This window comes from Coregonus lavaretus (genome assembly GCF_964263955.1).
Source record: "Coregonus lavaretus genome assembly, chromosome: 30".
In the NCBI taxonomy this organism is placed as follows: domain Eukaryota; kingdom Metazoa; phylum Chordata; class Actinopteri; order Salmoniformes; family Salmonidae; genus Coregonus; species Coregonus lavaretus.
The window spans coordinates 34,307,848-34,321,352 of NC_140017.1; the positions used below are offsets into that span (position 1 = coordinate 34,307,848).

Sequence of the window (13,505 nt, forward strand, 5' to 3'; positions counted from 1 at the left end):
AGTGTGCATTTGCATGACAGTGAAGTTCTATGAATACATTATCCTCGGGGAAAAACCTGCTGACACACTAAAATCCCCAGTTAGGTTACATATATTCACCCAGCCAGTTCAGCACCATGGACAGGGCTCTAACTATTCACCCAGCCAGTTCAGCACCATGGACAGGGCTCTCACTAGTCAGCCAGCCAGTTCAGCACCATGGACCGGGTTTTACTATTCACCTACCCAGTTCAGCACCATGGACAGGGCTCCTGGTAACTACAAGGCAGAGTGTGGAGTAGGTGTGCCTCCCTCACCCTCTCCACATTCTGCCCTTGAGATCAGACGCCGGCCTTTAACCGAGAACAGAAAGAGAAGAAAGACAGAACACTATAGAAGAACAGTTACCTAGGCACCAGTTTTGAAACTGTACCAACATGAAGGAGACCTGCAATGTTCAAACAGTAACGACTTTCTGGGCTGTTCTGTCTGCCTGCTGGAGTGTAGGTAAAGTTCAATCCCTGAAGAACTTATATCAACACGTCTCGTCTTCGTCTTTGTGTGTTCATACATACAGTAACAGTCAAAAGTTTGGACACACCTACTCATTCAAGCGTTTTTCTTTATTTTTACTATTTTCTACATTGTAGAATAATAGTGAAGACATCAAAACTATGAAATAACACATATGGAATCATGTAGTGACCAAAACAGTGTTCAACAAATCAAAATATATTTCATATTTGAGATTCTTTATAAAGCCATCCTTTTGCCTTGATGACAGCTTTGCACACTCTTGGCATTCTCTCAACCAGCTTCATGAGGTAGTCACCTGGAATACATTTCAATTAACAGGTGTGCCTTGTTTAAAGTTAATTTGTGGAATTTATTTCCTTTTTAATGTGTTTGTGTTGTGACAAGGTAGGGTTGGTATACAGAAGATAGCCCTATTTGGTAAAAGACAAAGTCCATATTATGGCAAGAACAGCTCAAATAAGCAAAGAGAAACAACAGTCCATCATTACTTTAAGACATGAAGGTCAGTCAATACAGAACATTTCAAGAACTTTGAAAGTTTCTTCAAGTGCACTTGCAAAAACCATGAAGCGCTATGATGAAACTGGCTCTAATGAGGACCGCCACAGGAATGGAAGACCCAGAGTTATCTCTGCTGAAGAGGATAAGTTCATTAGAGTTACCAGCCTCAGGAATTGCAGCCCAAATAAATGCTTCACAGAGTTCAAGTAATAGACACATCTCAACATCAACTGTTCAGAGGAGACTGTGTGAATCAGGCCTTCATTGTCAAATTGCTGCAAAGAAACCACTACGAAAGGACACCAAGAAGAAGAAGAGACTTGTTTGGGCCAAGAAACATGAGCCATGGACATTAGACCGGTGGAAATCTGTCCTTTGGTCTAGAGTCCAAATTTGAGATTTTTGGTTCCAACCACCGTGTCTTTGTGAGACGCAGTGTGGGTGAAGGGATGATCTCTGCATGTGTATCTCCCACCATAAAGCATGGAGGAGGAGGTGTTATGGTGTGGGGGTGCTTTGCTGGTGACACTGTCTGTGATTTACTTAGAATTCAGCATGGCTACCACAGCATTCTGCAGCAATACGCCATCCCATCTGGTTTGGGCTTAGTGGGACTATCATTTGTTTTTCAACAGGACAATGACCCAACACACCTCCAGGCTGTGTAAGGGCTATTTTACCAAGAAGGAGAGTGATGGAGTGCTGCATCAGATGACCTGGCCTCCACAATCCCCCGACCTCAACCCAATTGAGATGGTTTGGGATGAGTCGGACCGCAGAGTGAAGGAAAGCAGCCAACAAGTGCACAGCATATGTGGGAACTTCGAGACTGTTGGAAAAGCATTCCAGGTGAAGCTGGTTGAGAGAATGCCAAGAGTGTGCAAAGCTGTCATCAAGTCAAAGGGTGGCTAGTTGAAGAATCTCAAATATAAAATATTTTGATTTGTTTAACACTTTTTTGATTACTACATGATTCCATATGTGTTATTTCATAGTTTTGATGTCTTCACTATTATTATACAATGTAAAAAATAGTAAAAAATAAAGAAAAACCCTTGAATGAGTAGGTGTGTCCAAACCTTTGACTGGTACTGTATGTATGTACTGCGTGACAGTCTATCGTGTGAGCATCTAACAGACTACAACCCTTACACACAGACAAATGACACATGCACAAACTCTCTCTGTCTCACAGGTGCACTGTACACAGACGCACAGTGTCTTTTTCTCACCTGCACACAAACAATTATCTCTTTCTCTCTCTCACACACACACACACACACACACACACACCCTCAGTGGAAGCCGATACAGCATATTAGTGTTGTCACGATACCAGAATTTTGACTGCGACACCGATACCAGGTTTAGTATCACGATACTCGATACCAACGGTTAACACAACAAAGAAAAGAAGACGGATAAACTCAGCTACTGCTATCTTCAATCATTGGACATCTTTTGAGTTTAATATCATTACACTAAAACATTTTTATGTATATTTTTTTAGAGACAGCCATGTGTGCATTAATGAATCAATTATACAATCAATTTGACTTTGTTTTTACCAACCCAACTACAAAACAACATAATGGTAGACATTTATTTGAATGGTAAATCTCTACTGATAAAACTGGGTAAGTCAAGATGTAGCCTATAGGTCTATTCACAATCCAGGTGAATGCATATTATTCAATAGTAGTGTGTGCACACATTGAATTGTTTTGCTTGTTTTAGCTGATTTCATGGGGCTACAAATGACAAAAAAGCTAGCAAGGAAAGTCCGCCTAAAATTAAACTGGAAGCTACCGGTATCGTCTTGCATTGTAAAAGTGTTCTAGCCTGTATGGACATTGTTTTACGAACAGTAATGAACAGTTTCAACATTTCTACATGTCGTTGCATTATTCAAGCATTTTAACTTCTGTGCAGCATGAGTGGGGAGCTAACAATGCAGCCAGACAGCTCTAGCAATGAATGAGGAAGTAGAACGGGCACTTTGCTCTTCGCGCTATAAGATGCTGCGCTGATACAGACTTGATCCTCTCAATCATGTGAGACACATGACAGAAGTACTGAATGTAATTCAAGTACTGAACCAGGTTTTTTTGTATCGAAAAAGTACCAAAGTTTCGGTATACCGCGCAACACTACAACATATACATACCACTAAATGAATCCGTACAGCACGGCAGGGGGATAATAATATTGATTTATGTTGCATTTCCCCTGGAGTAGGGGTGCTGGAGCTCATTACATATTGAAATGGTTCCTAATCTGAAGTGTCCTCTTCCCCCACACACCTGCTCTACCCATCTGGTACAGGCTACCACCTGCCCCAGGGAGGAGAGGGGGAGAGAGGGGAGGAGAGACCTTGAACCTGTTTTCTCCTTTCTGCAGCGCTGGTCTTTTGGCTGTGCAGAACAATGGTACAAAGAAATAGAATTCCCTAGATATCACATCAATCTAGATATGTCCCTCTGATGTTCGCTCTTTGTGTGTTTGTCGGTGTGTCTGTCAATGTGGTGTATGTGTGTGTTTGCCGTGTGTCTGTCAATGTGGTGTATGTGTGTGTTTGTTGTGTGTCTGTCAACGTAGTGTATGTGTGCGTGTAAAAAGCATGCAAAGCCTTTTACTTCCCTTCTTAGCTAACAAACAAGTTGAGACAAAGACCACTTTAGAACTAATATCTGCCAGTTGGCCTGTTGACCAGTGTTTAATGTCTTGTACCGGCCAAACTTCTGCTCTGGTAATTACATTATTACATCATCACAACAAGCACAGTGACTCTTAGCTAGCTTATAGCAGTAAACAAAAAAGTTTCAAGGTAAATAACTTTGAGGAACGTCAAAGGGTAACTTTGACACATCACCCCAACATTAACGCCCTCACCCACACATTTTCCACAACAGACACACTTCCAAACTACACAGAGTAAATTCCAGGCCCAGTTCACATCTCCTCTGTATCCACAACCCTCACAGTACTCTCTCAGTAGAGTTCAGAGTCAAACAGTTCTTCACAGTGGGGGTGAACTTAACTTTCCCCCCCATCCGCTGTGCTCTTCTCTGCTGTTCATTCACAGAGTAGATGAACTCTCTCTTTCAGATGCTCTTTTCACACCAGCAACTCACTGCATGGCCCCACTGAGTTGGCTTCTGGAAATGGGAGGCCCTAAGTTCCAAGTTCCAATTATTTTGTAGTTATGTGTGTGAGTCTGTATCTGCGTGTGCGCATAAGTACGTGTATGTGTGTGTGTGTGTGTGTGGGGGGTAATGAGAGACATCCAGAGCATGCGTTAGAACCGGAGGCAGATGGAGAACAACAGCAACATTTGCTGCAGAGCGGAGGTGGGTGTTTTCCATAAAGATGAGATGTGTCCGGATTAGTAATGTCTGTTTTCTATCAATGATGTCTGTTGCCAGGCACAGAGACTGAAAGAGACACACTCAAAGACAAATAGAGATAGAGAAAAGGGACAGACACACTCACAAAGAGAAACAGAAAATACACACACAGTTAAACCAAGGTGAGCGCTGCACACTGCCAATGCAATCTGGAGTGTTGGTCCTAGGAGACTTCATCAGAAAGAAAGAAAGAAAGAAAGAAAGAAAGAAAGAAAGAAAGAAAGAAAGAAAGAAAGAAAGAAAGAAAGAAAGAAAGAAAGAAAGAAAGAAAGAAAGAAAGAAAGAAAGAAAGAAAGAAAGAAAGAAAGAAAGAAAGAAAGAAAGAAAGAAAGAAAGAAAGAAAGAGTTTCATTCCGGGAAACTTATTAGAAACGGGCATGCATATGGCATTTCTCAGAATCCTTATTTCATTAGACTGACATATCCCTGGTTTCTGGAGTTTAAAATACTACTGCTGTTAATGAAGGGATGAAAGAGCACACAGACACGTGTCCCCATATTTCATATCTATCTCTCTCTCACTTGCACACACACACTTTTACATTTTTGTAATTTAGCAGACACTCTTATCCAGAGCAGTAGTGGGTTCATAAATTTTCAACAATGTTTCCGACAAGGAGAACGGTAAAAGGAATAATAATATATTGAATGCATTAACAGAAATTACCGTAACCAAACAAACATTGTAGATTAGAAGTAATGGGAATTACCGGTAAATATAGGCTACCACTGGGGAAATATGTCATGGAGAATTGATATACAATAACAATCAAATGCAAGCAATTCACAAAATGAAGTTATGAAACAATGAATGTGCACAAATTGGCGGGAGAGAGCGCATTCTGGAGAGAAGTGCATTGTGCATCTGGGCAATGCATGGTCAATCCAACGTCTGCATTGGCCATGCAGCATTTACGGTGATACGGCCTCTGCAGAAGTCAGGGCATTCATACGCATTCAGCCAACTGAGGATCGGATAGTCGAAAGGACAGAACAGACAAAAATATACATACATGAAGAAATAGATGGATTGGGGGATGAACAGACAAAGGAATAGATGGTTGGAGGAACATTCTGTCATCATGCCCAACTTCATGAATATCATAAATAAGGGTATCCACGAGTGACGGCGGTAAACTGATATTTATTTTAATATACAGTGCAATCGGAAAGTATTCAGACCACTTGACTTTTTCCACATTTTGATACGTTACAGCCTTATTCAAAAATTGATAACATAAACAATTTTCCTCATCATTCGACACACAATACCCCATAATGACAAAGCAAAAACAGGTTGTTAGGAATTTTTGCACATAAAAAAAGAAAACACGGAAATATCACATTTACATAAGTATTCAGACCCTTTACACAGTACTTTGTTGAAGCAACTTTGGCAGTGATTACAGCCTCAAGTCTTCTAGGGTATGACGCTACAAGCTTGGCACACCTATATTTGGGGAGTTTCACCCATTCTTCTCTGCAGATCCTCTCAAGCTCTGTCAGGTTGGATGGGGTGCATCGCTGCACAGCTATTTTCAGGTTTCTCCAGAGATGTTCGATCGGGTTCAGGCTCTGGCTGGGCCACTGAAGGACATTAAGAGACTTGTCCCAAAGCCATTCCTGCGTTGTCTTGGCTATGTGCTTAGGGTCGTTGTCCTGTTGGAAGGTGAACTTTCACCACAGTCTGAGGTCCTGAGCGCTCTGGAGCAGGTTTTCATCAAGGATCTCTCTGCACTTTCCTCCGTTCATCTTTCCCTCGATCCTGACTAGTCTCCCAGTAACTGCTGCTGAAAAACATCCCTATAGCATGATGCTGCCACCACCATGCTTCACCGTAGGGATGGTGCCAGGTTTCCTCCAGACGTGACGCTTGGCATTCAGGCCAAAGAGTTCCATCTTGGTTTCATCAGACCAGAGAATCTTGTTTCTCATGGTCTGAGAGTCCTTTAGTTGCCTTTTGGCAAACTCCAAGCAGGCTGTCATGTGCCTTTTACTGAGGAGTGGCTTCCGTCTGGCCACTCTACCATAAAGGCCTGATTCTCCCATCTCCACAGAGGAACTCTGAAGCTCTGTCAGGTTCTTGTTGACCTCCCTGACCAAGGCCCTCCTCCCCCGATTGCACAGTTTGGCCGGGCGGCCAGCTCTAGGAAGAGTCTTGGTGGTTCCAATCCTCTTCCATTTAAGAAGGATGGAGGCCAATGTGTTCTTCTGCAGAAATGTTTTGGTACCCTTCCCCAGATCTGTGCCTCGACACAATCATGTCTCGGAGCTCTATAGACAATTCCTTAGACCTCATGGCTTGGTTTTTGCTCTGACAAGCACTGTCAACTGTGGGACCTTATATAGACAGGTGTGTGCCTTTCCAAATCATGTCCAATCAATTGAATTTACCACAGGTGGACTCCAATCAAGATGTAGAAACATCTCAAGGATGATCAATGGAAACAGGATGCATACATGAGCTCAATTTCGAGTCTCATAACAAAGGGTCTGAATACTTATGTAAATAAGGTATTTAATTTTTTTATTTTTTATTTTATCAAAAAACCTCTTTTCGATTTTGTCATTATGGGGTATACTGGGTAGATAGATTAGGAAAATGGTTTATTTAATCCATTTTAGAATAAGGCTGTAACGTATCAAAATGTGGAAAAAGTCAAGGGGTCTGAATACTTTCCGAATGCACTGTATATCAATTCTGGGTGGCTCCACGGTTCAGTGGCTGATTCAATTTATCCAAAGATGGGTTTTACGACAAACCATAGAGATACTATAAGATCACAGAATATTCCCTCAGTCAACATAAATTCATCAATTACTTTTTTAGGATATATATATTTATAAACTTGACAGCTTCAATGCAAGCTAATGCATGTTAAGCTTCATAGTTGATGCTGCATCACGTTGTACTGTAGAAACAAGGTTGGAGGGGGAAGTCTGGGAACAGGGATTACATGTTGTGTTGATGATGTGGATGAGGGACTACTAATGCTTAGTTCATGGAATGAAGTTGTCCCTAGCTTTCACTTCTAACCTCACTCTGGTAAAGGTCAGGGTAAGTCTACCATGGGCAGCACTGTCTGGTCACCCAGCCAGTACAGCACCATGGACAGGGCTCTCACTATTCACCCACCCAGGATGTTTTGGAGGATGTTTTTCCTGGAGAGAAGTGGCTTCTTTGCTGTCCTTCTTGAAACCAGGCCATCCTCCAAAAGTATTTGCCTCACTGTGCGTGCAGATGCACTCACACCTGTCTGCTGCCATTCCTGAGCAAGCTCTGCACTGGTGGTGCCCCGATCCCGCAGCTGAATCAACTTTAGGAGACGGTCCTGGCACTTGCTGGACTTTCTTGGGCGCCCTGACAACTGAACCGCTCTCCTTGAAGTTCTTCATGATCCGATAAATGGTTGATTTAGGTGCAATCTTACTAGCAGCAATATCCTTGCCTGTGAAGCCCTTTTTGTGCAAAGCAATGATGACGGCACGTGTTTCCTTGCAGGTAACCATGGTTAACAGAGGAAGAACAATGATTTCAAGGACCTCCCTCCTTTTAAAGCTTCCAGTCTGTTATTCTAACTCAATCAGCATGACAGAGTGATCTCCAGCCTTGTCCTCGTCAACACTCTCACCTGTGTTAACGAGAGAATCACTGACATGATGGCAGCTGGTCCTTTTGTGGCAGGGTTAAAATGCAGTGGAAATGTCTTTTGGGGATTAAGTTCATTTTCATGGCAAAGAGGTACTTTGCAATTAATTGCAATTCATCTGATCACTCTTCATGACATTCTGGAGTATATGCAAATTGCCATCATCAAAACTGAGGCAGCAGACTTTGTCAAAATGAGTATTTGTGTCATTCTCAAAACTTTTGACCACGACTGTAGAGTTGGTTAAAATCAAACTGGGCAAACAGGCCTCCACACATTGACAGTGCAGTATCCTATCCTAGCAGGCCCCGACTGGCCACATTGGTTGGTATGCAGCGTCTGTTGACAGACAGACATCTCCTGAGGATCTGTTTCTAACGCTCTCCTCCTCCACCTCCCCCTCAGCAGTTTCCTCTTTTACAGTCATGCTACTCTTCCTTCCGTTAGCCAGCTCTACCTAAATGTTTCCAATTGAACATTTCCATCATTTCAGACAGGAGAGGAGGGAAACTAACAGCATCAGTGTTTACTTTGAGATGGAGAGGAGAGGAGGGAAACTAACGGCATCAGTGTTTACTTTGAGATTAAGAGGAGAGGAGCTACATCTGTACCTCCCTGGGTTGGGTTCTCCCTGGGGTATCCCATTAGAACACCCCATACGTACAGACACAGACACACCATAAAAGGATTTGAACTCAGACACAGTGAGATGATTGAAAGCACCATTTCAACCAGCCATTCCGCAGTCAATCTTCTGCTCGTTCATTCATTCAACATCTGGGGGCTGCCTGTCTGTCTGCCTGCCTGCCTGCGTAGGAAAAAATATGTCAAGTCTTTCATATTTCATGATTTATATTCATTTAAGTACTTAGCCAGAACGTGGCACAGACGAAAAGAGATTCTCAGCAAAACAGATTAATTCCAGGTCCGATCAACTGAGACCACTCACACTACGTAAATCACACAGAGGACAGACAAGATTCTCAGAGGTTTCTCACAGCCCAGCTACATGGATACACAGGCAGCCGTGCTACCCACAAACCCTAGAGAAACAATCTCCCTTGGGATAGTTTGTAGCAAACGTATAAAGGCTAGGATCATCACACTCACAGCTCTAATACACCATCACCATAGATACAGTGTAAGTACTCACGGGTCAGACGAACAAGCAGTCAGTCAGTCATTCAGTCCACCATACATACACCATATATATATACACACTTTAGCCAGGTACTCACAGGTGAGGCAGACGAGCAGGCCTCTGAGGATCATCTCACAGGGTGCCCTCCAGCTCTCCCGTAGCCTTGCTTGGACCGGGGGAATCATGATCTCCGCCGGGACGAAGAACTGGATGGCAAAGCTGACAAAAACTCCAAAGGAGTACAGGATCTTCACCATCTGATTGGTCCTGCAGAGAGACATACACACAGAGGAGATAAGAGTGAGAACTGCTAAGTGGATTTTTAACATAGCCTGGAGTGTTTGGAATGGAGGCCCTGCCATGGCTGGAATGGAGTGGTATCAAACACATGGATGTCTTTTATAACATTCCATTTATTCCCTTCCAGCCATTAATATGAGCCCATCCTCCCCAATTAAGGTGCCACCGGCTGCCTGTGGTCTAAAGTATGTTTAACAAACTTTTTGCACATTTATTAAAAATAAAAAACAGAAATATTTACATAAGTATTCAGACCCTTTGCTATGAGACTCGAAATAGAGCTCAGGTGCATCCTGTTTCCTTGAGATGTTTCTACAACTTGATTCGAGTCCACCTGTGGTAAAATCAATTGATTGGACATGATTTGGAAAGGCATACACCTGTCTATATAAGGTCCAACAGTTGACAGTCCATGTCAGAGCAAAAACCAAGCCAGAGGTCGAAGGACTTGTTCGTAGAGCTCCGAGACAGGATTGTGTCGAGGCACAGATCTGGGGAAGGGTACCAAAAAGTACAGAGAGATCCTTGATGAAAACCTGCTCCAGAGCACTCAGGACCTCAGACTGGGGCGAAGGTTCACCTTCCAAAAGGACAACGATCCTAAGCACACAGCCAAGACAACACTGGAGTGGCTTCGGGACAAGTCTCTGAATGTCCTTGAGTGGTCCAGCCAGAGCCAGGACTTGAACCCGATCGAAATAGCTGTGCAGCGACACTCCCCATCCAACCTGACAGAGCTTGAGAGAATCTGCAGAGATGAATGGGAGAAACTCCCCAAATACAGGTGTGCCAAGCTTGTAGCGTCATACCCAAGAAGACTCAAGGCTGTAATCGCTGCCAAAGGTGCTTCAACGTAGTACTGAGTAAAGGGTCTGAATACTTATGTAAATGTGATATTTCAGGTTTTTTATGCTTTGTCATTATGGGATATTGTATGTAGATTGATGAGGGAGGAAAAAAATTATAATCCATTTATATTGAATGTATTAACAGATATTAACATAACCAAACAAACATTGTAGATGGAGGGAAATGTCCCGACGCGGCGATGGCTCACAGGCATATCATCACCGTTCATTTATAAGCTCTGTGATCGTCACACTACCTCCAGGAGGAAACAGTTTTGAAGTTTTCCAGCTGCTTGGCCTGCGCTTTTTTTGCCTCTGGCCATGACAAGTGGATGTTCTTGACTGGGGAAGCAGAGCCCACTGAATTCTTAGTTCCTACTGTACTCCACAGCCAGCCAGGAAGAGTCAGAGTTTGGTAGTGCCACTGCAGGATATAGTCTCCCGAGTGGCGCAGTGGTCTAAGGCACTGCATCGCAGTGCTAGCTGTGCCACTAGAGATCCTGGTTCGAATCCAGGCTCTGTCGTAGCCGGCCGCGACCGGGAGACCCATGGGGCGGCGCACAATTGTCTCAGCGTCGTCCAGGGTAGGGGAGGGAATGTAGGGGTGTAGCTCAGTTGGTAGAGCATGGCGTTTGCAACGCCAGGGATGTGGGTTCGATTCCCATGGGGGGCCAGTATAAAAAAATTATGTATGCACTCACTAACTGTAAGTTGCTCTGGATAAGAGCGTCTGCTAAATGACTCAAATGTACTATAGACTAGAGAGCTTTGTTGTCTGTCAATGGCCCTATAATGTTCTATTTCGGAACTACACCTTGTTAATATATTTAGAAGAAACATTTTTCATATGCATATCATTTGTTTATGGCTTTAATGCAGATGTTTTTTTTATAGTGCTGCTATTCTTTTTTTTTTCATACAGAAGTGGTGAGTTTTCGGTTGGCGTTTTATGTTTGTGATTTAAAATGCAAACCGATGCCAGAATATCAAGTATCCAGTCTCATCACACAAACATGTCACACTTTGCGGCAGCTCTCGCCCGGCACCGCCTGTCACACACAAACACCAGACCTGGGTTCAAATACTATTTAAAAAATATAATTTACTTTCAAATACATTCATACAAGTAAGTGTTCAGATAGTTGAATATTTTAATGTATTTGGGAATACAACACTTGGAAAGTATTTTAAATACTCAAAGATACTAAGTAAAATGCACTCCCATACATTTAACCCAGGTATTTGAAATAAGTATTTCAAAATCCTGTCAAATGCAATTTGTCAGACTATTTGGTTTTTACAAATAACCATTAAAATAGAAAAGGGTCTGAATACTTATGTAAATAAGGTATATGTTTTTTTATATTTAATAAATGTGTAAGAAATTCAAAAAAACTGTTTTTGCTTTGGCATTATGGGGTATTGTGTGTGGATTGATGAGGATTTGTATTTATTTAATCAATTTTAGAATAAGGCTGTAACGTAACAAAATGTGAAAAAGGTCAAGGGGTCCGAATACTTTCTGAATCCACTGTATACACACACACATACATAGATACACATACAGTACACATACACATGTAAGAATATTTGAAGATAAAGACACACAACGCAGAGGACTAGTGGTCAAGAGGACTAGTGGTCAATAGAGGACTAGAGGTCAAGATCAATGGAAATAGTTGTTTTTCAGTTCAAACATCTGTTTAGAATCTTTGTAGGGGTTCCAACCAGGGACTCATAGCTACATGGGGCAAGTTCTAATTTGTATACATTGAGCCTGAAACAGGATACTTGGGGTTTTGGCCAGTAGCCCAATGTTATTGCAAGGAATTCTAAATGGTCAGCAACATTCTAGGCTTGAGGCTATAAACTGCATCCTGTCTCTTTGTTCAGTGGAGAAAACATTGAGGACAGGGAAGAATTAACATATACCATCTACTTTCCAGCTCAACAACTATGATTAGTTCTCTTTGAATAAATATATTTTTCTCCCCCTGATTTGCTTTGGGGTCTGTGTTATTGAAGAATAACATCAACTGCTAACACTTGGTGCTGTGACCCGGATGAATTGGTCTTGACCAACAACAAGAAAAAAACTCAGAAACTGTTTATTGACCCAGGGGAAAAAGAGAGGGCTGTGCACAACCCACTTCGGGATTCAGTTCTTAATCTCCTGATTGATGGCATAATTGCTGGGTGAGTCTAGACCTATATCATCTAAAATAACGAAATCAGGTTAAAATAAGTGCATGCAATGAGTGATATGTATATGTGATGTATAAAGGTCCTTTGGTTAGAGTCATTTGTTAAAGGTTAAAAACCTGTTTTTGCTTTGTCATTATGGGGTATTGTGTGTAGGTTGATTAGGATATTTATTTAATACATTTTAGAATAAGGCTGTAACGTAACAAAATGTGGAAAAAGTCAAGGGGCCTGAATACTTTCCGAATGCACTGTATACACACACACACACACACACACACACACACACACTACCGTTCAAAAGTTTGGGGTCACTTAGAAATGTCATTGTTTTCCATGAAAACATACATTAAATGAGTTTGAATAGGAAATATAGCAAAATGCATAGGAAATGTAGTCATTGACAAGGTTAGAAATAATGATTTTTAATAGAAATAATAATTGTGTCCTTCAAACTTTGCTTTCATCAAATAATCCTCCATTTGCAACAATTACAGCCTTGCAGACCTTTGGCATTCTAGTTGTCAATTTGTTGAGGTTATCTGAAGAGATTTCACCCCATGCTTCCTGAAGCACCTCCCACAAGTTGGATTGGCTTGATGGGCACTTCTTACGTACCATACGGTCAAGCTTCTCCCACAACAGCTCAATAGGGTTGAGATCCGGTGACTGTGCTGGCCACTACATTATAGACAGAATACCAGCTGACTGCTTCTTCCCTAAATAGTTAATGCATAGTTTGGAGCTGTGCTTTGGGTCATTGTCCTGTCATAGGAGGAAATTGGCTCCAATCAAGCGCCATCCACAGGGTATGGCATGGCGTTGCAAAATGGAGTAAATAAAGATAATAAATTGGTCATTTAGCAGACGCTCTTATCCAGAGCGACTTACAGGAGCAATTAGGGTTAAGTGCCTTGCTCAAGGGCACATCGACAGATTT

The 13,505-nt window shown here is 42.1% G+C and overlaps 1 protein-coding gene across 1 annotated transcript in view; it reads right to left on the bottom strand.

The window, feature by feature from the left end:
- Positions 1-13,505, bottom strand: part of LOC311106221 (neutral amino acid uniporter 4-like) — a 164,382-nt gene that overhangs the window by 93,155 nt on the left and 57,722 nt on the right. The window contains exon 10 of the mRNA XM_084148524.1: positions 9,313-9,482. Within this exon, the coding sequence (XP_084004650.1) occupies positions 9,313-9,482 (170 nt within the window). The remainder of the gene's footprint in view (positions 1-9,312; positions 9,483-13,505) is intronic.